The sequence below is a fragment of the Desmodus rotundus genome, chromosome 8, assembly GCF_022682495.2.
Source record: "Desmodus rotundus isolate HL8 chromosome 8, HLdesRot8A.1, whole genome shotgun sequence".
Taxonomy (NCBI): domain Eukaryota; kingdom Metazoa; phylum Chordata; class Mammalia; order Chiroptera; family Phyllostomidae; genus Desmodus; species Desmodus rotundus.
Window position 1 is genome coordinate 85,082,891 of NC_071394.1, and position 26,931 is coordinate 85,109,821.

General features: G+C 45.1%; 1 protein-coding gene, 1 non-coding gene and 1 pseudogene across 2 annotated transcripts in view; 1 reads left to right on the forward strand and 2 right to left on the reverse strand.

The window, feature by feature from the left end:
* Positions 1 to 9,889: 9,889 nt before the first annotated feature.
* The window catches only part of ABHD6 (abhydrolase domain containing 6, acylglycerol lipase), a 40,219-nt gene continuing 23,177 nt past the window's right edge, over positions 9,890 to 26,931 (reverse strand). Inside the window, exons 6-10 of the mRNA XM_024556775.4 lie at positions 26,007 to 26,139; positions 21,253 to 21,410; positions 18,319 to 18,373; positions 18,014 to 18,114; positions 9,890 to 10,224 (exon numbers count right to left, since the gene is read on the reverse strand). Of these exons, the coding sequence (XP_024412543.2) occupies positions 10,048 to 10,224; positions 18,014 to 18,114; positions 18,319 to 18,373; positions 21,253 to 21,410; positions 26,007 to 26,139 (624 nt within the window). The 3' untranslated portion in view covers positions 9,890 to 10,047. The remainder of the gene's footprint in view (positions 10,225 to 18,013; positions 18,115 to 18,318; positions 18,374 to 21,252; positions 21,411 to 26,006; positions 26,140 to 26,931) is intronic.
* Positions 14,726 to 14,837, forward strand: LOC112301333 (U6 spliceosomal RNA). The gene has a single exon (XR_002974476.2). It is a non-coding gene; the product is annotated as a U6 spliceosomal RNA (small nuclear RNA).
* LOC112301150 (large ribosomal subunit protein eL6 pseudogene) lies at positions 16,365 to 17,999 on the reverse strand (annotated as a pseudogene).

Genomic DNA, 26,931 nt, shown 5'->3' on the forward strand with positions numbered 1-26,931 from the left:
AGAGGGAGCTGTTTATCACACCCATCTGCGTACCTCTTCTACATTGGGAGACCAGACTCTTCCTCAAGATGTCACCTCGGTGGACGGAAAGGGGAAAGTAACCTCACAGAGTGATCTGATCATAAAGTCCTAACTGGGCAAGTCATGCCCCAAGCCTATCACTTCTTTAGTGAAAGGGTATGCATCTGGGTTAACACATCTTTGAAATGCCAGAAGTAATACCCCTCCAAGACAAAACCACCCTCAAGAGAGCACATAATCTTGTTAACTATCCTGTAACTGGATCCCCCCACCCTTTCTCCCAGCTTCACATTATTTTCTTATGTTCCCTCCTTAATTCCAAATGCGTAAAATAAACTGCAAACTGCCATTCTGGGGAGCATTTGACCTCTTGCTTCCCAGCAATTGTCATCACGTTTGGCTCAGATAAACTTTATAAAAATTCTCTACAGATTTGGGTGTTTCTTACATCAACATCTCCAAGGCAGAAGAGAGGAAGCAGGGAGAACAAGTTTCCCCTCCTTTATCTGCACACCTGAAATCCAAGACAAATCTGGAAACCAAATTTTTCTTTATCTGGTGCCAGTGCTTAATCTGAACTGAGGAAAGGGTTTTTGTAGCTTTTGTCCCATTTACTGTGGATATTCATACAGAGCACAGAGGAAATATGAATACTGTTAAAAAAAAAAAAAAAAGAACAGGCCAAAATGGAGTCACTTTTGCTAAGCCAGGTCACCAAACTAAAACTTAGTAACTAACCAAATTGCAGTTGCCGCTTCTCTCCCAGGAGTGGGATATTAAACAAATTAGTCTGTGATTCCCTGAGCGATACTACTAAGGTAATCTGCCTGATAACTCTCCCCGCAACCCTGCGCCTTTCCCTAAGGAAAGCTGTCCTTCATTGAAATAATCCACTCTTTTACCTTCTTAGTCCCACCCTCTTTCTGCCCATAAAAACTTTCCATTCTGTACAACTCTTTACAGCACCTCTCTAGTTCCTAGACGGGGTGCTGCCCAGTTCATGAGTTGCTTAATAAAGCCGATTAGATCCTCATATTTACTTGGTTGAATTTTTGTTCTTTAACAATACATTTGATCACGTAAGGTGGCCCCAGACCCTACTGGTGGTCTTATGTTAATATATGATGTACATACCATAATGCCTTTCTAAAGTCAGAAAATTCCTGCATTGGGACTCACATCTGGCTCTGTGAGATGTGGTAAGAGGTTGTAGACCTATACTCCCGTTTAACAGTTGCCCTTCTGCAAGTTACCCGCCCCCCACAGCCAGCTTTGACCTTGGGCATTGGGATTGTCACCTTAGTGCCACTTTCTGCCCCTAAGAACCCTTTCTTCTCCTGTCCCCCGCAGAGCTTGGCAGACTCCTAGGTGTGCCTTCACTTTCCTAGTCATTGCTTTGAGGGGTTAGGGATCAAAGATCCAGAAGCTAACGAAGGAAAGGTTCCTCTAGGGGCCAAGGGACAGGGGCTGTCCTGTTGCTGAAAGGAGCCACCAGATGTCCTCTCCCTCCATGGTCACGCAAGGTCCTCATCCCGTCACCGACACAGGCAACCCCAGGCCTACATCTGGTCATTTCCAGCCCGGAGAGCAGCATCCCTAGGTTGCACGGCACTGGTGGTACCTGGACAGCAGCCTCAGCACTTGCTCCTCCTGGCTCTGACCACGGCCAGCAGTTTGAGGACATCTCCACAGCCCCACACGTGATCACTCCCACTCCTCCTAAACGCTTCTACTCTTTTCCTCCTTTCCGGGAATGGAGGGGTCATGGGAACATAAACCAACTTGGGGGGGGAAGTGGGAGGGGGAGAGAGAAGTGGATGTGAGAAAAACCAGGCTGTAGGGTTAAAGGAGTGATGTTGGAAAATTTAAAAGATAAAGGATCACAAGAGACACACTGTTAGGGGCCAGTGTGTCTGTGTGCCTGTGTGCATCAGTGATAAACACAGGCGGATGGATATGAGGCAGATATGGGTGATGAAACAGATGGGGGGGAGGTGGAGGAGAGCAGAGAGACAAAGGCAGAGACACGGGGAGACAGACTAAGAGAGTTAAAAAGAAATGCACTCAAACCTGGCCAAACAGTATTTCAGCAAACATTTCTGAAACAGACTCGATGAATTGCTACTTTTAATGAAAGACTTTTCCAACTAGTATAGGAAATCCCCTAAAGCAGAAGGCTTGTACCTGTGGATGTTAAAATCTGCACCCACCATTTTCTTTCTTTTTTATTTTATATTCTTAAATATATTTTATTGATTATACTATTACAGTTGTCTCAATCTCTCCCCCTTTGTCCCCTTCCACCTGGCACCCCTCATTTCTTCTGGCAATCCCCCCTTAGTTCATGTCCATGGGTCATGCATCTAAGTTCTTTGGCTTGTCCATTTCCCGTACTGTTCTCAACATCCCCGTCTATTCTGTACCTACCAATTTGTGCTTCTAAATCCCTGTGCTTCCCCCCCATTCTACCTTTTCCCCCTCCCAACTGATAACCCTCCAAATAATCTCCATATCTATGATTCTGTTTCTGTTCTGCTTGTTTGCTTAGTTTTTTATTTTTTTTTAATTTTTAAAAAAGATTTTATTTATTTTTTTAGAGAGGAGAAGGGAGGTAGAAAGAAGAGAGAAACAACAATGTGTGGTTGCCTCTTGTGCACCCCTACTGGGGACCTGGCCTGCAATCCAGACATGTGCCCTGAGTGGGAATTGAACCAGTGACCCTTTGAGATTTGTAGGCCGGCACTCAACCAATGAGCCACACCAGCCAGCGTTCTTAGTTTGTTTTTTAGATTCAGTTGTTGATAGTCGTGAATTTATTGCCACTTTTTTGTTCATAGTTTTGATCTCCTTTTTCTTAAATAAGTCCCTTTAACATTTTATATAACAATGACTTGGTGATGATGAACTCCTTTACTTTTACCTTGTCTGGAAAGCACTTTATCTGCTTTTTAATTTTCAATGATAGTTTTGCTGGATAGAGTAATTTAGGTTGTAGGTCCTTGCTTTTCATCACTTTGAATACTTCTTGCCAGTCCCTTCTAGCCTGCAAAGTTTCTTTTAAGAAATCAGCTGTCAGTCTTATGGGAAATCCTTTGTAGGTAACTAAATGCTTTTCTCTTGCTGCTTTTAAGGTTCGCTCTTTACCTTTAACCTTTGGCACTTTAATTATGATGTGTCTTGGTGTGGTCCTGTTTGTGCTCCTGTGTTTGGGACTGTCCATGCTTTCTGGACTTGAATGTCTATTTCCTTCACCAAATTAGGGAAGTTTTCTTCCACTATTGTTTCAAATAAGTTTTCATTTTCTTGCTCTTTCTCTTCTCCTTCTGCCACCTGTGTGATTTGGATGTTTGCACATTTGAAGTTGTCCCAGAGGCTCCTTAGCCTGTCCTTGCTTTTTGGATTCTTTTTTTCTTCTTGCTGTTTTGATCGAATGTTTTTTTCTTCCTTATGTTCTAAATCATTGATTTGATTCTCAGCTACATCAACTCCACTGTTGACTCCCTGTAAATTTTTATTTCACTTAGTGTAATCTTCATTTGTGCCCGGGTCCTTTTTATACTGTTGAAGTACCCAGTGAGTTCCTTGAACATCCTGCTAACCAGTGTCTTGAACTCTGTCTGCACCTGATAGGTTGCTTATCTCCATTTTGGTTAGTTCTTTATTTTTGGAGTTTTGTTCTATTCTTTCATTTGGGCCATATTTCTTTGTCTCCTCACTTTGGCAGCCTCCCTGTGTTTGTTTCTATGTACCAGGTAGAGTTGCCTTGACTCCCTGTCATAGTGGCATGGCCTATTGATGAAAAGCACATGGGTAACTTGGATGGGGCGGAGCCTTAGGTAATCACCAGGGTGGGACAACCTGTGTGAACCAGGTTGATGGAGTTTCCAATATGGTGTAGCCACTCTGTGGCTCTGTATGGGGAGGGCTCAGAAAGGGGACAATGCCACTGCCTGGCCTCTGGAGTTTTGTCTGGGAGGAAGCTGTCCCCCAGCACTCACTCTGATGCCAGACCCTCTAGTTCCTTCCTGTATGCCACTGGTGCCCTTCCAGCTGCTGCCCTGGTGCTACAGCCCAGCGAGAGTGACTCTGTGTAGGTCTGTTGTGGGCCCTTTAGAGGAGACTCCTGAGAATCCCATAGTTTCTTCTGATGCCCCAACCCCAGTTGGTTTTTTATAGCCAGAAGTTATGGGGACTTATCTTCCTGGCACTGGAACCCTGGTCTGGGATTTGTGGTGTGGGGCTGGGATCCTTTGCTCCCAAGGTATCCTTTCTGCTTTTTATCTACCACACGTGGGTGTGGGACTGCCATTCTGTCTCCATGTCTCTACCCCTCCTACCCGTCTGGATGAATGTTTCCTCTTTAACTCCTTGGTTGTTGGACTTCCATACAGCTCGATTTTATGACAATTCTGGGTGACAGTTGTTTTGCAGTTTAGTTGTAATTTTTGCTGTGGTTGTGGGAGGAGGTGAGCTGTATTCACCTACACCTCCATCTTGACCAGAAGTGCACCCATCATTTTAGAACAATGTTAATTAACTAACCAACCTGAGATTGTCCTGAGATCAACACCCGGGACTTGGAAAATACATAAGGGAGCCTAATTCAGCATTTATGTTTAATTAAAATCTAGTTTGTCTGAAGGCAGTGGGAAAGCCCCTGACTGGTAAGTGCAGTGCCGTGACCTTCCCCTTCAAAGGCGCCTGCACTGATCCCAGGCAGCTATGAGCAGAGCCACATCTCCTGACTGCTTTTCAATTTTGACCCCTGAGACAACCAGAACTGCAGAGGAGACTTCTCCTCTACAGAAAACCAGTTTGGACAAACACTGAATATCATTTCCAGAGAATGGGAGAGGGATGAGGGTACTGGCAAGGTGAATGAGCCCTTCCAGGGAGGGCGTGACACCCATCCTGGTTGTTATAGAGGCCGGACTGAGGAGGGCATGCTGATCCTTGCAGCATCCTTAGAAGGATGGATGATGCTGGAATCCAGCTGAGCTTGTTTCTTGTCAACAGGAGGCTGGGCAATGGGAAGGCCTTAGCTACTTGCTGAATGAACAACTGAGTCACTGTCCTTAGCAAGGGCCTAAGGCGTGGCCTCAGTGACCAGTGGCTGAAGCTGCCACACACTGGCCTCATCTACATGAGCCAAAAGGGACCCAGACTCCAGTTGGAAGAGCTCCCGTGTGAACCAGTGAAAGCACTGCTTTTGAAAGTCATGTTCAATCCTAAACCAAGAGGCTTCACTCTACTTGTTATCTGTGACCTTGGGCAAGGCGCTTCATCGCTCCATGCCTCGGTTTCCTTGGCATAGGTCATATGAACCTCTTAGGTCTGTGTGAGAGCTCAATAAGGTGCTACATGGAAAACACTTAGACTAGCGCCTCCAAGCCTGGCCCTGATGTACATTACAATCTCCCAGTACTTTCTGGGAGTCTCCTTTGGACAAAGCAGAAAGGTTCCCTGGGGTGAATAGCAGCTCAGGATCACTGGCAAACAAACCACAGGGAAGGACGAGGAAGGACTGGGTCTGCAGCAGGACATCGCCCCCACCCCCTCTTCTGTCACCAGAAAGCATTGCCTGGAAATCATGAGCAGACCACATAAGAGTCATTTGTGACAAACCCATGAAGTGGGTTTTCAAGGTTCTCTCTTGGCCCTTGCAATTCTGGCCCCACTGTTCTAGGAAGAACCCAAAGCAGAAAAGCACAGCTCCCCTTTGTGCCCCACTCTCCCCTTCTGTGTTTATGAAGAGCCTGCTGGTACAGCCAGCTGGCTGCCCCCAAGCCACACCATGCTGGACCCTGTGGTGTGTGCCTTTCATGACAGTCTTGGAAAGGAGAGAGGGGTCATTCATCACCAGAAGCTTCTGAAATAACAATGGAAAGCCCCAGGAATGGCAAGTGGGCTCCAGCCCCGACTGCCTGGAGTCAGCCTACAGGTGCTAAGGATGGATCCTCCGGGCAGGTGTTGAAGAGGCAGAGGGGCAGGCAGTGGTTGGGACTCAATTTGCCATTAGTCTGGGCTGCTTGTCCAGGGCAGAGGTAACACCAGGAATGACTGATGCAGGAGACACAGCAGTTTGATGGCGCTGTCCTTGTGTGTAAGTCTGTCTTCTATTTGAGCCCTTGACTATTCCCACCTCGCAGGGCTTCTGATCTGAGGTTCTGATCCGAGGTTCTGATCCAGGTCTGGGCCTCTTCGGTGACCCTGAGGAAACCATCTCTCACCACCTAGACCCATCAGGACTCACCCCCTCTCCCGGGACCTTCCTCTGCTCAGAACTTTGGTGAAGGTGGGAGATCGGAACAAGTAGCATGTCTATCTACTTTCTTTTCTAGTTCACTGATTCTCTCTCTCTCTATTATTTCCTTCTATTTTTTCTAGGTTTTGATTTACTATTTCTTTTCTGACTTCCTAAAATGGAAGCTTGAATTACTGATTTTTCAGCCTTTCTTCTTTTCTAATATATAGAGGCCTGTAAAACTCCCTCTGCACACTGCATTAGATGCGTCCCACAAGTCTGATACATCATATTTTCATAACTTGTTTGTAAGATATTTCACTGTTTTAAAATTATTTTTAGAGAGAGGAAGGGGGTGGGGGGGGGAGAGAGAGAGAGAAAATAGATTTGTTGGTCCACTTATTTATACATTCATTGGGTGATTCTTGTATAAATACGTGCCCTGACAGGGAGCTGAACCCACAACCTTAATGTATCAGGACAACACTCTAACCACTAAGATACCCAGCCAGGGCCTCACTCTTTTCTGATAAATTAAAATATTCAGACCAAGTCCTGAATTCCAATTTAAACTTAAGTTCATCTCGTTTTATTTCCAGAATTACTTGGTTGGAGAGATTCTCTATAAAATGATTTGAAAGAGTCAAGCTCCTGGGGATTTTTGGATTCCTAAATGCAACACAAGAGGGTCATAAAGAAAATTTTGATGACTCTTGCCTTTGTTTTTGATATACCATTTCAATTACATAAAAATTTTAAACATTATTTCTTAAAATGAACCTAGTAAATCATCCAAGCAAGGCCTTCCAATGCCTACAGAGGAAGCCTTACTTTAAAACACACTTAGTTCACAGAAAACCTGCCAATGTTGCACAAAATTAAGAGCTTAGAAATAGCAACTGTCCGCATGTTGCTGATCTAGGCTTTGGACACTTATTTCATGTCACTGAGGTCATTTACAGTTGTTTAGACTTATTTTCAATCACATAGTTTCCGCAGAATTCACAGAATTCATTAACAAACCAGTATGTTACATCCCAGGGTTTTCAGTAGCACAGCAACATGGAAAAGAGGCCCACGAGGTGCTTGTGTGTCTGATTACTTAGATACCTAGAACATTATTGCTTCACTAGTCCTATTCATAAAAACACACTATTCAGGCTTCCGGCCAAGATGGAGGCATAGGTAGACACACTGCACCTCCTCACACAACCAAAAGATGGACAACAACAATTTAAAAACAAAAAACAACCAGAACTGACAGAAAATCAAACTGTATAGAAGTCTGACAACCAAGGAGATAAAGAAGAAACATTCATCCAGACTGGTAGGAGGGGTGGAGACAGGCAGCCGGGGCAGAGAGGACTGGAGGCAAGGCGGCTGGCGGACCCAGCGAGGTGGCGGATTGTTGTGGAACGGGGACAGCAGTGCGGCCCCACATTCGCACAAGATAAACCAGGAGGAATGGCGGGGGAGCGAAACAGACTGCGCAACCCAGGGCTCCAGCTCGGAGAAATAAAGCCTTAAACCTCTGATTGAAAATACCCGTGGGGGTTCAGGCGGCAGCAGGAGAAACTCCCAGCCTCACAGGAGAGTTCGTTGGAGAGACCCACTGGGGCCTAGAGCGTGTACAAGCCCACCCACTCGGGAACCAGCACCAGAGGGGCCCAATTTGACTGTGGGTAGTGGAGGGAGTGACTGCTTTCCGGCAGAGAGTGGAGCAAGCACCACTGTTCCCTCTCGGCCCCTCCCCCACTTACAGCATCATAGTACAGAGACCAGTGTTACCCCGCCCCCATGAAAACCTAAGGCTCCGCCCCTTTATGTAACAGGCACGCTGAGACAAAAAAAAAAAAAAAAATGGCCCAAATGAAGGATCAGATTAAAGCTCCAGAAACAATACAACTAAGCAGCGAAGAGATAGCCAACCTATCAGATGCACAGTTCAAAACACTGGTAATCAGGATGCTCACAGAAATGGTTGAATTTGGTTGCAAATTAGATGAAAAAATGAAGGCTATGCTAAGAGAAACAACGGAAAATGTACAGGGAACCAATAGTGATGGGAAGGAAACTGGGACTCAAATCAATGGTGTGGACCAGAAGGAAGAAACATTCAACCAGAACAGAATGAATAAACAAGAATTCAAAAAAAATGAGGAGAGGCTTAGGAACCTCCAGGACATCTTGAAACATTCCAACATCCGAATTATAGGGGTGCCAGAAGGAGAAGAGGAAGAACAAAAAATTGAAAACTTATTTGAACAAATAATGAAGGAGAACTTCCCTAATCTGGCAAAGGAAATAGACTTCCAGGAAGTCCAGGAAGCTCAGAGAGTCCCAAAGAAGCTGGATCCAAGGAGGAACACACCAAGGCACATCATAATTCCATTAGCCAAGATGAAACAGAAGGAGAGACTCTGAGAAGCAGCAAGAGAAAAGGACACAATTACCTACAAAGGAGTTCCCATAATACTGTCAGCTGATTTCTCCAAAGAGACCTTACAGGCAAGAAGGGGCTGGAAAGAAGTATTCCAAGTCATGAAAGGCAAGGGCCTACATCCAAGATTATTGTATCCAGCAAAGCTATCATTTAGAATGGAAGGGCAGATAAAGTGCTTCTCAGGTAAGGTCAAGTTCAAGGAGTTCATCATCACCAAGCCCTTATTATATGAAATGTTAAAGGGATTTATCTAAGAAAAAGAAGATAAAAAATAGGAATAGTAAAAAGGACAGCAAACTCACAGTTATTAACAACCACACCTAAAACAAAAAGAACAGCAAACTAAGCAAACAACTAGAACAGGAACAGAACCACAGAAATGGAGATCACATGGAGGGTTATCAAAAGGGGAGTGGGAGGGGGAGAGAGGGGGGAAAGGTACAGAGAATAAGTAGCATAAATGATAGGTAGAAAATAGACAGGGGGAGGGTAAGAATAATATAGGAAATATAGAAGCCAAAGAACTTATAAGTATGACCCATGGACATGAACTATAGGGGGGGAATGTGGGAGGGAGGGGGTGGGCAGGATGGAGTAGAGTGAAGGCAGGGAAGTGGGACAACTGTAATAGCATAATCAATAAATATATTGAAAAATAAAATAAAATAAAATTTATTCAGCAATAAAAAACCACACACACACACACACTATTCCCAGGAAACCCACCCTGCCAGGTGTCCTTCACACGGTGAATGTCTGACCCCCTCATGGTATTCCTGGCATGTGGGCACTGATCAAAGCCCCCACATGTCAGTATGCGTGTGTAAATACTTTCAGCAGCTTGCCATTTTCCAACCTGGTCTTGCAGCTGACGGACTGGGTCTCTATGTAAAACCTAAGATATAAACAAGAGAGCCTCGGCAAATAGGGACTAAGGTTCCTACAACAGCCACTGACCATGCAGGGAAGAACATCTGAAGCAACAGAAATACCTCACGTCTCAGTCTGTTAGAAATGTTTTAAAGAAAATGATGTCCTGGGTGATTATGGTTTAAGGTGGCTGCTTTGTGATGTGAACTTGAAGTCTTCTTGGTGGATCTGAAGGTTGTCTTTTCTTATTTTGTCCCATATGAGTTCCTATGTTGTGAAAAACATCTTGGAGATTTTTTTTGTGGCCCCCAAAGCTCTGTGGATCTGACTGGAGACAGGGGACTGGCTTCCTCAGGGATGCCGGCGCTCTGAACACTTTTGGGGCAGGATCCCTGAGAAGTGGTGGCTGCATCAGATTTGGGAGGTGGGAGCAGATGCGGTGTGCGGATTGCAGGCTGCAGTCCAGGCCTCAGTCCAGCTTCTTGTTGTTTTCTAGATTGTGCACAGAAGTTAAAAAGTCGACGATGAGCTTGGCTGTCTTCCTGGGTTTCTCCATCACAACTGAGTGCCCACAGTTTTCCAGAAGTTCTACCTGGCAGTTGGCAATCGACTTGGCCAAGATGTCTGCCCCGGACACACTGATCACCTGCAAGACAAGAGAGGGAACCACATGGAAAAGATTCAGATACTGGGTGCACTCAGTGGACAGAACTACTGAGACCTGGTTTGGGGGACCAAGTCACTTAAGTGTTAGGGCTTATGGCTCTCTGAGAGAAGTGACTACATGTCGCATGTTTTATACTGCAACTCAGTGCCAGGCGTTGTGACGCTGCCAGCATTACTGAGGTAGAAAACTACAGGCCCTGCCTGTGAGGAGGTTCTGGTCTGGTAGGGAAGACAGAGAGGCCAGCAGACAAATGCAGTGTGATGTCACAAGGGTTCTGATGGGGAAGGGTCTGGGAAGCTGAGGGAGCACAGAGCAGGCAACTCATATCCTGCCTGTCCTGGTCCCTCCTGCATCCCCAGGGTCTAATACAGTGTCAGGCACATACTAGGTGCTCAGTAAATATCTTGTCTGTTGACTTAAATGTATAGGTAGTCATCTGGCCGGTTCATCCTTGCTAGTTTGTTCATGCACTTTCTTGCCCACTCATTCTCTGTGAACTCTGGGTAGAATTCATGGAAGAAGGTGGGAGCCCATGGCAAGTATAAGGGATAGCAAGTATCTAGGGGCTGAGACACAGCACAGAGGGAGTGGGGAGGACAGGGAGGTGGGGGAGATGGGAGGGGAGGAGGGGGCCCACTCCTCCAACCACATTGGGTGTCGGGCCTTAATCTGAGGGCAGCGGGGAGCCATGGGGCTGTGTGAAGGACAGTAACATGATCAGGCTGGGCCAGGAGAATGCACCCGATGGCTGGATTGGGGTGGCCAGTTTTGGGAAGGACACAGGGAAGATACAAGTGGTGAACACTAATTACTAATGATCACACACTAGAAAGTTCTCTTCTAAGGTTCTCTGGGGTCTCCAGAGCTGTGTGACCCCGCTCTGAGGTTTGTGCATAACGAGGAATGCTTTTCCAATGTGAAAGCCACCATTTTCCGGGGTGGACACTTTATAAACAACTCATTTCCTATCAGTTTCATGTGGGTTGCCTCACTGTTATGCCAGTCCAACTCACTTTTTCTCCCTAACACCCTTGCTTGGCGTTGGACTTGCATTCGCACCCCTTTTCTTAATCACCTTCTCCTTCAACTCATCCCAGACAAGGCCCCTTTGCTCATTCTTAATGGTGAAAGCAAAGCCCCAACAAACTTGAGTACCATCTGTTTTTGATCTTCATTCTCATCATCCCACATCATTAACATCAAGATTTCCCACCCATTTGGAAAAGGGGTGAGTAGAATGCAGAGCACCCCTGGGCCCAAAAAGAAACAGCTAACAGGGAGCTTGGTGAGAGGGAAGCACCCTGTAGAGAAATCGACCCCCTCTGTCACTCACTCACAGATAAGGCTGCCATGGCAACTGTCTGAGCATAAGTCAAGCCCAGTTACTATGGAAACAGACGCAGAGGAGACGCAGGTGGAGTCAACAGGCCAAAGCATGAAAAAGTAGAAACCCCCAATGGAATGCCTGTCCTACAGAGATCAGAAACCGTAACTCACAGGTAGAAGCACCCACCTGGGCATCTAGCTCTGACACTGTTACACTGTCAGATCCAGCATTCCCATGGTGACCCACGTGAAACTGCTGGATGGGTCCTTATGAGCTATGTATGCACATCTGTGGGAACTGTATCAGCTACTAATTGGCAGTACATTCAGACAAATGGTGAATTTTCCTTTATCCTCACAAGGGTGAGCAAATGAGGCACTTGCCTCTGGCACAAAATTTAAGCAGGTGCCAAAAAACTCAGTCATCAAGATAAATACTATTTTGATGCCATACATTAAAAAAAATGTTAACACCAAAAGATCCATAATAAACAAAATATTGAACCTGCATTACATGACACAACTCCCCCGAGTTCCAGCCCTGGTGTGCGTTACAGCGGCAGGTGCGCTGTAAGATGCTGGAGGCAGATCCTGCCTGTCCCAGTCCCTGCTGCATCCCCAGGGTCTGACACAGTGCCAGGCACATACTAGATGCTCAGTAAATATCTGTTAGTGGACTTAAGTGTATAGGTAGTCGGCTGGCGGTTCGTCCTCACTAGTTTGTTCCTTCACTTTCTTGCCCACTCATTCTCTGTGAACTCTGGGTATCTTGTAGCAGGTACTGTGCTGGCAGGGAGAGGGGACATAAAGAGAATACACCTTGTTTATCTCCCCAAGGTTATCCCCCTCTGGTGGACTGGACGTAGAGGAGAAATATTTGAGCGCGTGTGCAGAAATCCTCTCAGGAAGGTCCATCAGTTCAGTCGTGCGGCTGTGTACTGCCCAAGCCGGGGGCATCGTACACGAAGACAACAGTGCACACAGCGGCCCTGCAGGTGTGCAGTACAGCGGCCACCTACGGGGGTCCAAAGAAGAGGGAGCTTGAATTCCGCCTGGCTGGAGGTGGGCCCGTGACACCAAATGTTGATGACAGAGTAGGAAAAAGCCAGCTTCAGTAGCAAAAGGTCATGAGATAAAGGGCCCTGAAGCCTCTGCCCTGGGGATGGTCCGTAGAACACGTAAGGACCTGGTCATATTTACAGCAAGCCCATGGAACGTTGGGCTCTTTTCCCAGAGTCCTGGAGGCAATTCTGGACCTTGGGTGGAAGCCAGCTCTCAGAGGCAAAGGCTGTAAATAATAAGTAACTCCTTTTTATTTTCGATAACTAGAGAAAGATCACCTGCATATACAAGGTAAGGCAAAACTAGGTTTATAGCTGTGAATACATGAAACAGTTTATTCTTGATTATTAATTACTGTATTACTTTCCATACGAACAACTGTAAACCTACTTTTGCCCCACCCTGCATGTTGTCTCACTTCAGCCTCACGATCACCCCAGCGGCAGAAGAGACACCTAGGATTTAGAGCGGCTGAGGGACTTGCTCAAGGGCACAGGCTGATAAAGGGCAAAGGCAGGGCTGGACTCCAGACTTCCAGACTCCAAGGCCAGTGATCTAGTTTCTGCGGTGTCTCTGCAGGGTGACGGGTTCTCAGCTCTCTGTGCTTGTTGGTGCCTGAGAAACCAAAATTATCTTCGGGATTTTTAGAATGAAGAAAAGGCTTCATTGTTCTGCCTCTGATTTCTGACTGAATGACTCCCGCTGGCCTAGCCTGAGTCCCACTTTTCAGGGGCACACAAAGCTTCTTTGAGCATCTTGGCTGCTGCATCAAGGAGCACATGAGCCCTCCGCCCCCACCCCCTCATTCTGCACTGTGCATCCGGGGCCACACCTGGCTGATTTGGGGCAGCTGCACTCTACGGATGCCGTCACCGTTCATGCTCCCGCTCCCTCACACAAGGTGGGCGGTGGGCAAGGGCCTGGCTTCTCCTCCCGGCCCCCTCTCCTGAGCCATCCCCCCCAGTTGTGAGCCTTGACGGCTACCGCCTCGCATCTTGCCTGTGCTTTCACCAGCACACACGGTTGGTATGTGCCGCCACCCTGGCAGGGCTCACAATGGTGGCTTTCACCTTGGGGTCCTTAGAGAAACTGTCTCAATGGGGACAGCTTTTCTGTAATATCCTTTCCTCATAATATTCAACAGCAAAGACTCCAGGATATTCTTTAACATACACCGTAATTCTGTCTGCCTGTGGGCCATTTCTCACTGCCTCTTCTTGCATTAAACTTTAGAAGAACTTTATAAACACACCAAACAGGAGCTTCTGGCCCTGGCTGGGTGGCTCTTTTGGTTAGAGCGTCATCCTGATATGCCAAGGTTGCAGGTTCAGTCCCTGGGTAGGGCACATACAAGAAACAACCAGTAAATACACAAGTAAATGGAACAACAAATCGATGTTTCCCGCTCTCTAAAATAAATCAATAAAACTTTTTTAAAAGAAGGAAAACAGGAGCTTCTGGATATAAACGTGTATTTCTTTGGAGGGTTTCTTATGGATTGATTGTGTCTTCCCCAAATTCATATGTTGCAGTTCTAACCACTGGTACTTCAAAATGTGACTCTGTTTGGAAGCAGGATCATTGAAGATGCAATTAGTTAAGATAATCCAATAAAACTGGCATCCTCACAAAAAGGGGACGTTTAAACACAGAGACACAGAGGAACGGCGGAATGCTGTGTGAAGATGAAGGCACAACACCCAGGGTAAGGCACCTGTTAGCCAAAGAACAACAAAGATTGCCAGCAAACCATCAGGAGCTAGGGGAGAGGCATGGAATAGACTCCCCGTCCCAGCTCCCAGGAGGACCAACCTGCTCATACCTTCATTTCAGACTTCTAGCCCCAGAACTGAGAGACAATCAATTTCTGTTGTTCAAGCCACCCAGTTTGTGATACTTTGTTACACAGCCTTCGCCAAAGAAAATAAAGACATCTGATAAAACCTACTAAAACTTAAAAAGGCACATACACGCTCTTTGACCCAGTGATTCCACATCTAGGAACTTGCCCTTCAGGTACGCTCTCACACTCCACGAACACACGTATCGTTACACATGTGCTCACTGAGCTACTGTTTAAGAGCAAAACGCTGTGCTCGCTTCGGCAGCACATACACTAAAACTCAGAACAATACAGAGAAGATTAGCATGGCCCCTGCGCAAAGATGACAGACATGCAAATTTGTGAAGTGTTCCAAATTTAAAAAAAAAAATAGCAAAAAGCTGGAAATGACCTGAATGATTGTCAGAAGAGCACTAATTAAAACATGATGGCAGAACCACACAGTGCAATACTATGCAGCTCTTAAAAGAAAGAACGTAAAACATTGTTTTGGGCAAGACTCACTCATGGGTGGTAAACTGAGAGGGAATGTTTGATGAGGAGCAGTCCATCTGCACGGTCTCAGTGTCTTCCCACAGACGCTGATTGGTTGCCAGGGGAGAAACCGTAAACCTCCAATGAAGAAATCAGGCAACGCCCTGCTGTGTGTCTGAGGGTCTGACATTTGTAACTCCCAAGATATTTTAGCCAGGGAATATAATGTACCCTGAATTTAATCATGAGGTAGGAGCAAGCAAACTCAAATTGAGGAACGTTTCATAAAATAACTGGCCTTTAATCCTAAATACCTCAGCATCATGAGTGACAGGCAGACTAAGGGATCGTTTCATATTAAAGGAGACTAAAAAGACATGACCTGTGGTATGTGACCCTGGATTAAATCCCGGTTCAGGGGCCAGGAGGAGGAGGATTCTATGTAGGGTATTACTGAAATGACTGATGATTTGGAACATGGATCACAGATTAGATAAAAGTACTTCATCAATGCTAACCTTCCTGACTGCGATAATGTACTGTGGTTATGTGAGAGAATATTCCTGTTCTTAGTAAATACACCCTGGAGTATTGGGGATAAAGGGACAGAATGTAAGCAACCTACTCCAAATGGTCCAAAAATACATGATTCTAGAGAGATGAGAATGATGAAGCCAGTGTGGCAAATGTTAACGCTAATAATCAACAAAGTGGGGTAACGGATTCCATGGAATGACATTCAGCAATAAAAACGAACTACTGCAACCACACAGGTGAACCTCGAAAACATGCTTGAGTAAAAGAGCCAGATGCAAAAGATTACATGTTATATGACAGTATTCATATGAAAATTCTAAAAATGTCAAAACTATTGAAACAAAACCGATGAGTGGTTGCAGGGTCTGGGGTGAGAGCAGAGAGGACTGACAATGACGGGGGGAGCTTTTGGGAGTGACAGAGTACCCTACAACTGGGTTCTGGTGGGGTGCACAGTGAGGTGACATTTGTGTCATCCTGCCTCAATAAAGCAGTTAAAAACAGGTGAATTTAGGTAAAGCATATGCAGGAATACTCCGTACTATTCTTATAATTTTTCTGTAAATTAGAAATTATTTCCAGGGGGGAGTGGGGAGGGGACAGTGGGGAAAGGGGATTATAGGAACTACTATAAAGGACACATGGACAAAATCAAGGGGGAGGGTGGAGGTGGGGGAGGGAGGGGGGTTCGGCTGGGGTGGGGTGGAGGGATGGGGACAAAAGGCATACAACTGTAATTGAATAACAATAAAAATTTAAAAAAATGAAAATAAAATGAGACTAAATATAACCTTTAAAAAAAAGAAATTATTTCAAAATATTAAAAAACATAGAATGAGTGGATCTGTATGGGCTGATATGAAATGATTTCCAAGATATATATTTCTTACAAATATGAAGGGACAAAACTGAATAAAGAATGTTTGAAAAACTTACAGATAAAACTTCTTTATGCATATGTGTGCATGCTTAGAACAGGAATAGGCAGATGCTGACTGCGGGGTTTTTTGTTTTTTGTTTTTAACAGATCAGTTTAAGTTTTTCAAAAGAAATTTAGAACTTCATTTTGTGAGGATAAAGCCCGTTTGTGAGCGCAAACACAGAGCAGAGGCAGCCCTGGAGCTGGGGAACAGCTTTGATTTTTGGCAGAATTTGCGAGTCCATGGCTTCTGATCAACCTTGCGTTGCTCTGTAATCTCGTATTTCTCTTCCTGGGTGTCAAATATCTCCCCCTCCTGGTGTCTGGGTTTGCTCAGCTGCTTCTTCTCGAAGCTTAAAGCATCAGTGAGATTCTAGGGGATTTTCCCACCACTGACATCAATTTTGGTGGACATGGCGATGATAAATTTCTGGCGTGTTCTACACCAAGGAACTCGATTAAGGGCCACAGGTCCAGTCACAAGCAGCAGGCCACTGCTCAGCTGCTTCAGGAAAACCACCCTCTTGCCTCTGTGGCGCCCAGTGAGGATGATCGGAATGGTCCCGGGAGTGACGCTGGCCCGCAGTTTCTCACATGCTGACCGAAGGGTTTCTTGCCAGGGCTCAACAGCTTTTGAGGCCCATCTTCAGTAGGAGAGTATCTAGGCATTTTGCAAAGTTTAACCACTTGGGTACCACCATTCTTGTCACCAAAAACTGATTTAGTGACAGTAGCCATAACTTTCTCCTTCTTTTTCTTTTCAATCCTGGATATAGCTGCAGAATACTTCCTCTTATACACGGCCTTTCGGGAATACACTGCTGACCGGGAATACCTGCCCATTCTTCTGACAAGGACAGGGTTTCCGCTGCAGTGGGGCTTCCCCTTCTTAGGTGTCTTGGCCTTGAGGTTACCCTTCTTAACCTTGCTGCCAGCATCAGCCTTCTTGACTTCAGATTTCTTCTCCTTGGTATCTGGCTTCTTAGTTTTTTCACTCGCCATCTTGCAAGATGGGAAAAGAACTAAAGTGCTGGCTTCCGGTCCATAAGCAAACACGGAAAGCTGTGGGTTTTGTTAAAAAAGGTTCACTGGAACTCCACCATGCCATTGGTCTGCACGTTGTCCATGGCTGTGCCGGCACCACCACAGCAGAGTTGAGTAGTTGTGACAAACCATACGGCCCACAGTCAAAGATTTTACTATCTGAGCCTTTACAGAAAATGTTTGCAACCCCTGCCTTAGAAAATTTTAAAACCCCTATACAGAGGACAGTAAGTGTTGCCTCAAGGAAATGGAAATTGGGATGTGGGGTTTCCATTTGAAACCTTTTTGTAGTCTCTGAAGTTCTTTCTACCATGTGACTGTACGGCTTTGATAAAAGTAATTCGTAAAAATGATTTGCAATTACCTTTCATTCTAAAAGACCGATGTTGTTGCTCTCAAATCACAGAACGATGCTGCCACACACACTGGCACCTGACCTGGGTGTATCCCACCTCTTCCTGGTATCAGAAACCAGCCAGCCAGGCTGACTACACACACAGCCACCTGCTCGTCCTCAGACGCTGGAGTAACTGGCACAGGGGCCCCAGGGACACACTACATACCTGGTCTTGTTTCCCCCAGATGACCTGCGTGGGGACCTTGATCTTTTCCATGTTCTCGTGGAGGGAGTATCTCGACTTCTCACTGATGATTTCCAAAAACACTTTTTAGAAAAAGAAAACAAAGTAAGCAAATGCTGCGCGGTACCCGTGGGCGCCCTGTACAGTAGGGGACAGTCATCGCATCCAAGCCACCACTTCCTCTCTTCAGGGGCTCGAGAAAACAGACTCAGACCGTTAGAAATGAAAGCCAGCCACCCACAATGCCTCACTTGTCACAGCTCAAAGCTTAAGGCAGGGCTACTCACACTTTCGGTAGAAGCTGTTGTGAGGGATGCGGACGTCAACAAGGCCTTGCAGGATCTAAGGAGAAATAATCCAAAGTTAGAAGGCAAGAGAAGATTCATTTCTTCAGGTTTCTCATGGTTCTGGGACAATGAAGGAAATAAAAGTCTAGATATTCACGGTATTGTCAAAATTTTCAAGGCCTTGTACTGCAAATTCCCATGATATAGTATAACATTAAGTAATTGCTCAATAATATCCAAATGCAGAATAAGGTCTATAAAAAATTAAACTGTTGGGGATGATGAGCCTCTTAAACAAAAAAGAAATAAACTATTGGGAACATCTGGGAAGGATTCCAAAGTCCCCTGTTTATTATTTGACACTGTCTTTTCCTTCCCTGCTGAGGTCTATGGAGGCTGTAGCAATGGACGGGCCAGATCTCTTGGACCCAGACCCTGAGCCACAGCATGCTATGGCAGAAGGAACACAGCCCTCCTCTTCCTCCTGCTTCAGGGCTCTGGAGGTAGGGTCCGGGGTTCAAATCAGCAGCACTCCCCTCATCTCCCTGGGAATGGCTGGAACCTCTTGAAGGCACTCAGGAGTCCAGTGCATGGATTGAAGTGGGAAAATCAGCCATAACTGATGTGGACTAAACCAACCCGCTGGAGCAGGACTAGAATCTCACCAGTATTAGAAGTGGAAGTCCAGAGGTGAGACCAATGCAAGCTGCCCAACACACTCTGTGCTCAGCATCAGACATTTCCTTTGTTCTATCTATCCTGTGCCCATGCATCATATCCATCTCGCATCCATCCATCCTTCACCTCTGCTCCACCCACCTATCCATCCATCCTTCCCACGTCTCTGAATCACATATGCATATGTCTACCCATGTATCCATCTACCTGCATCCACCAACCCATCTAATCTCCACCCCTGCATTCTCCAGGCATCCTCCTATCCAGCCACCAAGCATTCAGACAACCATCTATCGTGCGTCCTGAATCACCTCTGCATGCAAATACATCAAATCACGCATCCACCTATCCTGCGTGTACCCACACATCTACTCCCCATCCCTGCATTATCCAGGCCTCCTCGCATCCACTGATCCATCCAGTCCATACCTAACACCTAGTACTCGTGCAAGTACTGTGCCAAAGGCTGGGGCTCGAACAGGCAATTAAGACAAAGTCCCTGATCTGACAGAGCTCAGAGTGGAAGATACAAACAGACAGACAGACAATCATAACACAACACAACACAGTGGGGTGGGTGCTTGGGTGCTCCTTCTCTTCCAGGACGGAAGACTTTGGAGCTGCCATTTATTTTCTCCTGGTATTTTCATATCCCTGACAACTCAAAACTTGGAATTTTTTAAAACACTGTCCACTCTACTCTGGGAAGAGATCAGTGCTGGGAGGGAAATCAGTGCAGCTTCACAACTAAAAAGGATTTCAAGGATAAAACATACCACAGAATCAGATTCTGAGAGCTTCTCAGAGACGGGATACACCTATTAACTGAGCTATGTTTGCAACCACTGAATAGAGCCCATTGTTTCGCCTCCAAGCAGGACCTACCCCACCCTGAGGCAGGGTCCAGCTCCCACAACAGAGAACGATGATTTGCTGTTAAGAAGCCTCAGCCATGATTATCCTCTCTTGGTTTTCCACTCTTGACCTCGTGCAGACCCAGGTCCTTTAATATAATCATTGGCTGGTGGCTCACAACATCTAGCTCCGGACCAGACTTCCCTCAGCAACACTTGTATATCCAACTGCCTACTTGACACCTGCACTTGGGAGGCCTCACAGGCAACTTGGCCTTAACACACCCAAAATGAAGCCTTCAGCTTGTCCCCCAAACTCACACTCCCTCTCCTTCTCCTATTCAGAAAATGCTGTTTATCCAACCCAAGTACCAGAAGTCGCCTGTGACTCCTCACCTTCCCTCATCCCCCACTTCCAATTTGCCAGTAAGTCCTCTCTGTTCTTCCCCCCAAAGCATTTCAGATCTCCTGTCTCCACCCTACCCCCCTACGAACATCATCTTTACATGCAGCCATCACCTTTAAGCCACAAGGACACCCTAATGGGTTTCCCTGCTTCTGTCTATACTCCCCTGCACTCCTTCAGGGGTTCTCCTATTGTACTTAGAAAACCCCCGACTCCTTCCCGTAACCTGTAAGGCCCTCCGTGATCTGGCCCAGTGGTTCTCAAAGTGGATCTTGGGAGTCTGTGAGGTCAAACTATTTTCATAATACTAAACGTTACTTGCCTTTTTCGCTTTCATTTGCTCAAAAGCATATTGTTTTTCAGAGCCTACATAACAAGGGATAATGTCACTCTGTTTTAAGTTTTTCTGAGTTTTAATTTCTAATATGATAAATGTATCCATAGTTATGACTGTCACAAACAAAAGCTCTTTGAGGTTCTCAAGAATTTTTGAGACTATAAAGCAGTCTTGAAATTAAAAAAAAATCAAGACTCTTTGATTTAGCCCGCACCTCCCTCCAACGTCGTCCACCCAGTTCTTTCCCGCGTACTCTGGACTCCAATTGCCCTGGGATCCGTCTAGTGTCTGAACATGCCTACGTTTTTTTCACTTCTGAACATGCTATTCCCTCAAAGAGGATTATTAAATCTTCCTCTGCCTCCCTGTTTTTATCCACTGCACCACCTTCATTTCCCCTAGAAAACGTATTATAATTTGTAATAATTTGCTTGTTAATTGTCCGCCTCCCACTAGCCTGTGTCCACCCAGGAACACTTCCGTGTTATTTATTCACCACTGTGGTCAGCACAGTGCCCGAGGTGTCACAGACACCGCACAGACACGCGGTGAATGAATAACGAGATAAGCACAGGGAGAAGGGGTGCGTGAAGGAAGCTGATCCTGGCCACATGAGCCTCCGGCAGAAGGCAGGCATTTTGCTGCTGAGATCACATTACCTGCTGGGGCACCTTGAAGCGGACATAGGAGCAGAGCTGGAGCAATTCACTCATCTCTTCAGGGGTGGTTGGGATCAGGGGAATCTTCTCTGCGGAGGCCAAGTCCTGCATTTCTTTGAGCTCTTGTGTGAACTGATTATCACTTGAGTACTTCAGGCCTGTGGGGTTCAAACATAAACAGCTTGGCAATTCATCCACCCTCTTAACAACCCCCATTTTGTAGAGGGAACTTCTAGTATCAGCCAAGAGCTAATATATTTCAGGTGTTTGTTTGTTTGTTTTATACCAGATTCCCTTTTAATTGGTAATGCCATTCTTGCTCAAAGTTCAAAACCACACTCTGAAGTGAAACACAGAAAAATCCTTCAAAATATTTTAGGGACTGGTGACTCACCTTATCTGTATGAGGGTTTAAGAAGCACTGGTCTAGAAGCACTTGCCTGAGCCCCTTTCACATCTGGGTTGTTGAGGGCAGATCTCACAAAATGCATAATGGTTAGAAAATACAGAATTGAAGGGACTGACTAGTCCTCCCCTTGGCCAGGACCCATTTAGTAATCTCTCTCTCTTTTAAAATATTTTATTTATTTATTTTTAGAAAGAGGGGAAGGGAGGGAGGAAGAGAGGGAGAGAAACATCAGTGTGAGAAACATTGATCTCGTACATGCCTGACTGGGGCCCAAACCTGCGACCCAGGCATGTGCCTTGACCAGGAATCGAACTGGCAACACTTCGTTTTAGAGAACAAAGCCCAACCAACTGAGCCACACAGGTCAGGGCAGTAATCTCTCATTTGAGGTCAATATGAAAAACATGGTGAGAGCAAGTCTGTCCGATCCTGAGCCACCCCCTGCAGTGGGACAGTGGCTTCCCTCCACACAGTCTCCCTTCCTCCAGGAGAGCATCAGGTGATCACTGAGACTGAAAAGCTTTGAGATGGACCATTATTTCCTGTACCCTGGAGTGTGCCGTGACAGAGTTCACACAAGCTGGTGCATACAGGAGGGCAAAACTAATTTTCACTTCCAACAATGAGAAAATTTCTAGGTGTATAATTTAGCTGAAGAACTAGATTTTAGAAAGGCAATGGTCTCAATTCTAGGCTACAGAAATCCACACATTATACATCTCCTGTATTCAGAAACTCCCTTATATCTAACATGGGCACATAATGTGGCTTTCACAATGCCATGGGGGCAGATTACATGATTTATTTCCTTCCACTTTAAAAATAATTCCCGATTACATTCATGCGATACCCTGCACTGGACCCTGGAACAGAAAAAGGACATTAGTGGAAAAACCAATGAAACCCAAAGAAAGCCTTGAGTTCAGTTCACGGTGATATACCAGTGTTGATTTCTTAGTTGTGACAAGTTTACTGTGGTCATGTGAGCTGCTAGCAATGGGGGAGCTGGACAAAGGGCAGGTGGAACTCTGTACTATCTTTGTAACATTTCTGCAAATGTAAAATTATTTCAAAGTAAAAAAAGTTTACCTTTCCATTTTCACATACAAACAATTTTAAATTTCCAGTTGAAACTCAGGTGTAAAACTCTTTGAGTCAATGAACATATACTCAAAAAAGCCAGTTAGATCTGACCTTCATTAAGTGATTTAAAATCTAATAACCGCCAGCCAAGATGGAGGCATAGGTAGATACCCTGTGTCTTCTTGAACAACCAAAAGAAGGACAACAACAATTTAAAAACAAAAAAACAACCAGAACAGACAGAAAATCAAACTGTGTGGAAGTCCGACAACCAAGGAGATAAAAGAAGAAACATTCCTCCAGACCGGTAGGAGGGGCGGAGAGGGGCAACCGGGGCAGACAGGGCTTGTTGCAAGGCAGCTGGCGGGGAACAGGGCAGGCAGTGCAGCAGCTGGCAGACCCTGCTGCCCCACATTCATGCATAGATAAACTGGGAGGAACAGTGGGGGGCAAAGCAGACTACACAACCCAGGGCTCCAGCGCGGGGAAATAAAGCCTCAAACCTCTGATTGAAAACACCTGTGGGGGTTGAGGCAGCAGCAGGAGAAATTCCCAGCCTCACAGGAGAGTTTGTTGGAGAGACCCACTGGGGCCTAGAGCATGCACAAGCCCACCCACTTGGGAATCAGCACCAGAGGGGCCCAATTTGATTGTGGGTAGTGGACGGAGAGACTGAAATCCAGCAGAGACTGGAGCAAGCACCATTGATCCCTCTCAGCCCCTCCCCCACATACAGCATCACAGCGCAGCAAACAGTGTTACCCCACCCTGGTGAACACCTAAGGCTCCGCCCCTTACTATGTAACAGGCACGCCAAGACAAAAAAAATGGCCCAAATGAAAGAACAGATCAAAGCTCCAGAAACAATACAACTGAGTAATGAAGAGATAGACAACCTATCAGATGCACAGTTCAAAACACTGGTAATCAGGAAGCTCACAGAATTGGCTGAATTTGGTCGCAAATTAGATGAAAAAATGAAGGCTATGCTAAGAGAAACAAAGGAAAATGTACAGGGACCAACAGTGATGGGAAGGAAACTGGGACTCAAATCAATGGTGTGGACCAGAAGGAAGAAACATCCAGCCAGAATAGAATGAATAAACAAGAATTCAGAAAAATAAGGAGAGGCTTAGGAACCTCCAGGACATCTTGAAACGTTCCAACATCCGAATTATAGGGGTGCCAGAAGGAGAAGAGGAAGAACAAAAAATTGAAAATTTATTTGAACAAATAATGAAGGAGAACTTCCCTAATCTGGCAAAGGAAACAGACTTCCAGGAAGTCCAGGAAGCTCAGAGAGTCCCAAAGAAGCTGGATCCAAGGAGGAACACACCAAGGCACATCATAATTCCATTAGCCAAGATGAAACAGAAGGAGAGACTCTGAGAAGCAGCAAGAGAAAAGGAGACAGTTACCTACAAAGGACTTCCCATAAGACTGTCAGCTGATTTCTCCAAAGAGACCTTACAGGCAAGAAGGGGCTGGCAAGAAGTATTCCAAGTCATGAAAGGCAAGGACCTACATTCAAGATTACTGTATCCAGCAAAGCTATCATTTAGAATGGAAGGGCAGATAAAGTGCTTCTCAGATAAGTTCAAGGAGTTCATCATCACCAAGCACTTATTATATGAAATGTTAAAGGGATTTATCTAAGAAAAAGAAGATAAAAAAATAGGAACAGTAAAAAGGACAGCAAACTCACAGTTATTAACAACCACAACTAAAACAAAAACAAAAGCAAACTAAGCCAACAACTAGAACAGGAACAGAACCACAGAAATGGAGATCACATGGAGGGTTATCAACAGGGGAGTGGGAGGGGCAGAGAGGGGGAAAGATACGGAGAATAAGTATCATAAATGGTAGGTAGAAAATAGACAGGGGGAGGGTAAGAATAGTATAGGAAATGTAGAAGCCAAAGAACTTATAAGTATGACCCATGGACATGAACTAAAGGGGGGGAATGTGGGAGGGAGGGGGTGGGCAGGATGGAGTGGAGGGGGGGGGAATGGGACAACTGTAATAGCATAATCAATAAATATATTTAATAAAATAAAAATAAATGGGAGTGAGAAAAAATAAATAAACAAATAAAATCTAATAACCTTCCATAGGGGATGTTTCTCCAATTCTCAAGCTTTATTATTAAAAGACCAAATGATTTCAGACATGGTGCTTGGGAAGAGGAGAAGAGAAAATCCACTGGGAGCTTGACTTCAATTTCAATATCCTTAACAGACCTGAAAACTATTTACTTTCAGAGTAACCAAGAGATTTTAAAGGTCAGTTTAGCGATGTTTTAGTAGAAGGTATACATGTTCAACTTAAAACTGGGTTCTGGTAGGTAAGGCAGGTAGTGGACATGAATCACACAAAGGAGGTAGTAAACACAGAAGGGCTTCCAGAAAAGTCACAGCTTGGGTTCTAGAGCCAGACAGCCTAGAATCAGTACCTATTCTGGCTCAGGCACTAAAGTAATTTCTTTGTACCTCAATGTTCCTATTAATAATATGTTGATCTGGATACAATTACATATGTAGAAAGTCACTGAGATTGTACATTCAAAATTTATGTAAGTCAAACTCCAATGAGGTACCAGAGTGAAAAGGAAGCAAAAGAAGGAAAAAGAAAAAAAATAAGATTTTTTCTCTCTAATATATTATAAATCCAAGTTTAAAGACTTCTGTAGGAAAAATGAATTTTAAAAATCCAACTTCAGATCATGATTCCTGGGGACATGTTATAGTTCAAGTTGACATGTATACAAATAAGAACAGAGAAACTAAAGTTTGCTGATTTTTTAAAAAAGATCTTGTAATGAATAAAGGTCTCTGACTTTTCAGCAAAAAAGAGGAGAGGCATAATAATAGTCCCTTCACCTCGTACGGTTATGACTACGGAGAGAATTACCTCCATATAAAGAGCTTAGCTCAAAGGAGCTCAATAAATGTTGGATATTAATATTATCATTATATTTCAAAGTATTTTTGTGCTATAAAGTACTATACACATTTTAATTAACCACTAAACTCTTTGTGGAACAAGCCTGGCTCTATAGTTTAAAAGTCAGTGTGCTGGGATTATGGCCACAGAACTGCTGTTTGGTCAGTTATCACAAAAGCATTGCGTATCTCCAAAGGTCACAACAAAAGATGATGCTAAGAACCGGTCAGAGCAGACACTGCCACTTGTTCCTTCAGAGATTCAGGCTCTGTTGTGCTCAAGTCACTCATGGGGACATTGTAGCCTGGTAACTCACCAGCAGGGCACACGAGAGACAGGCTGCAGACATCTGATGGGTAGTAGGCAGCATACACCCCAGCCACGTTGCCGCCCATGGAGGAACCTATCAGGTGGAATGGCTTTCTGTTCAGCTTGAGACATTCCACAAACTGGGAAGGAAAATGAGAAGGGGGCTTGGTTATTGAGCTGTAGACAGTGACAACAGTGATTACAGAGCAAAAAGCCTCTGTTGCCTATGGACACCAGTGAAAGGAGGTCTGAAACTCTACCAGGTCCATTACCCAGAAGAACCCTGGGCAGGCGTGCACTTATCTTTATCTGGCACAAGTGATTGAGGGGTCATTTATGAGCATATACCCAACAAAGATTCTCCTAATTCGTGAGCAAATTTTTTTATAAACGTCCTGAGTATAAGTATTTTCTGTTCCATGGGCTGTATGATTTGAGTCGCAATTACTCAACTCTGCTGCTATAGCACAAGAGCAGCTGAAGACAATACATAAAGGAATGAGCGTGGCTGTTCCAATGAAACTTCGCTTACAAAAATAGGCAGCAGGCCTAATATAGCCCATGGGCCATGGTTTGCTGACTCCTGCCCTAATTTAAAGTCCTTCTCATCCACCCAACCATCCATTCATATAACTACCTACCTACCCATCCACCTGTCCATTCAACCATCCATCCAACCGACCACCCACTGATGTTTCAGATAAACATCAGTTATCTAAGAAATATTACCTGGATACCTGTTATGTGTAAGGAACTACAGTCAATTACAGAAGATACAACAAAGAGTCAAAGAGACAAGGTTCGTGACCTCATCAAAACATACAGTTTAATGGGGTAGGGGGCACATTAAACATATCCTTGTCTGGGGAAAATATCTAACGTCGATTTGAAGCTTGTGGACTACTGAATTCTGAAATGGTCCATGAGCCCCG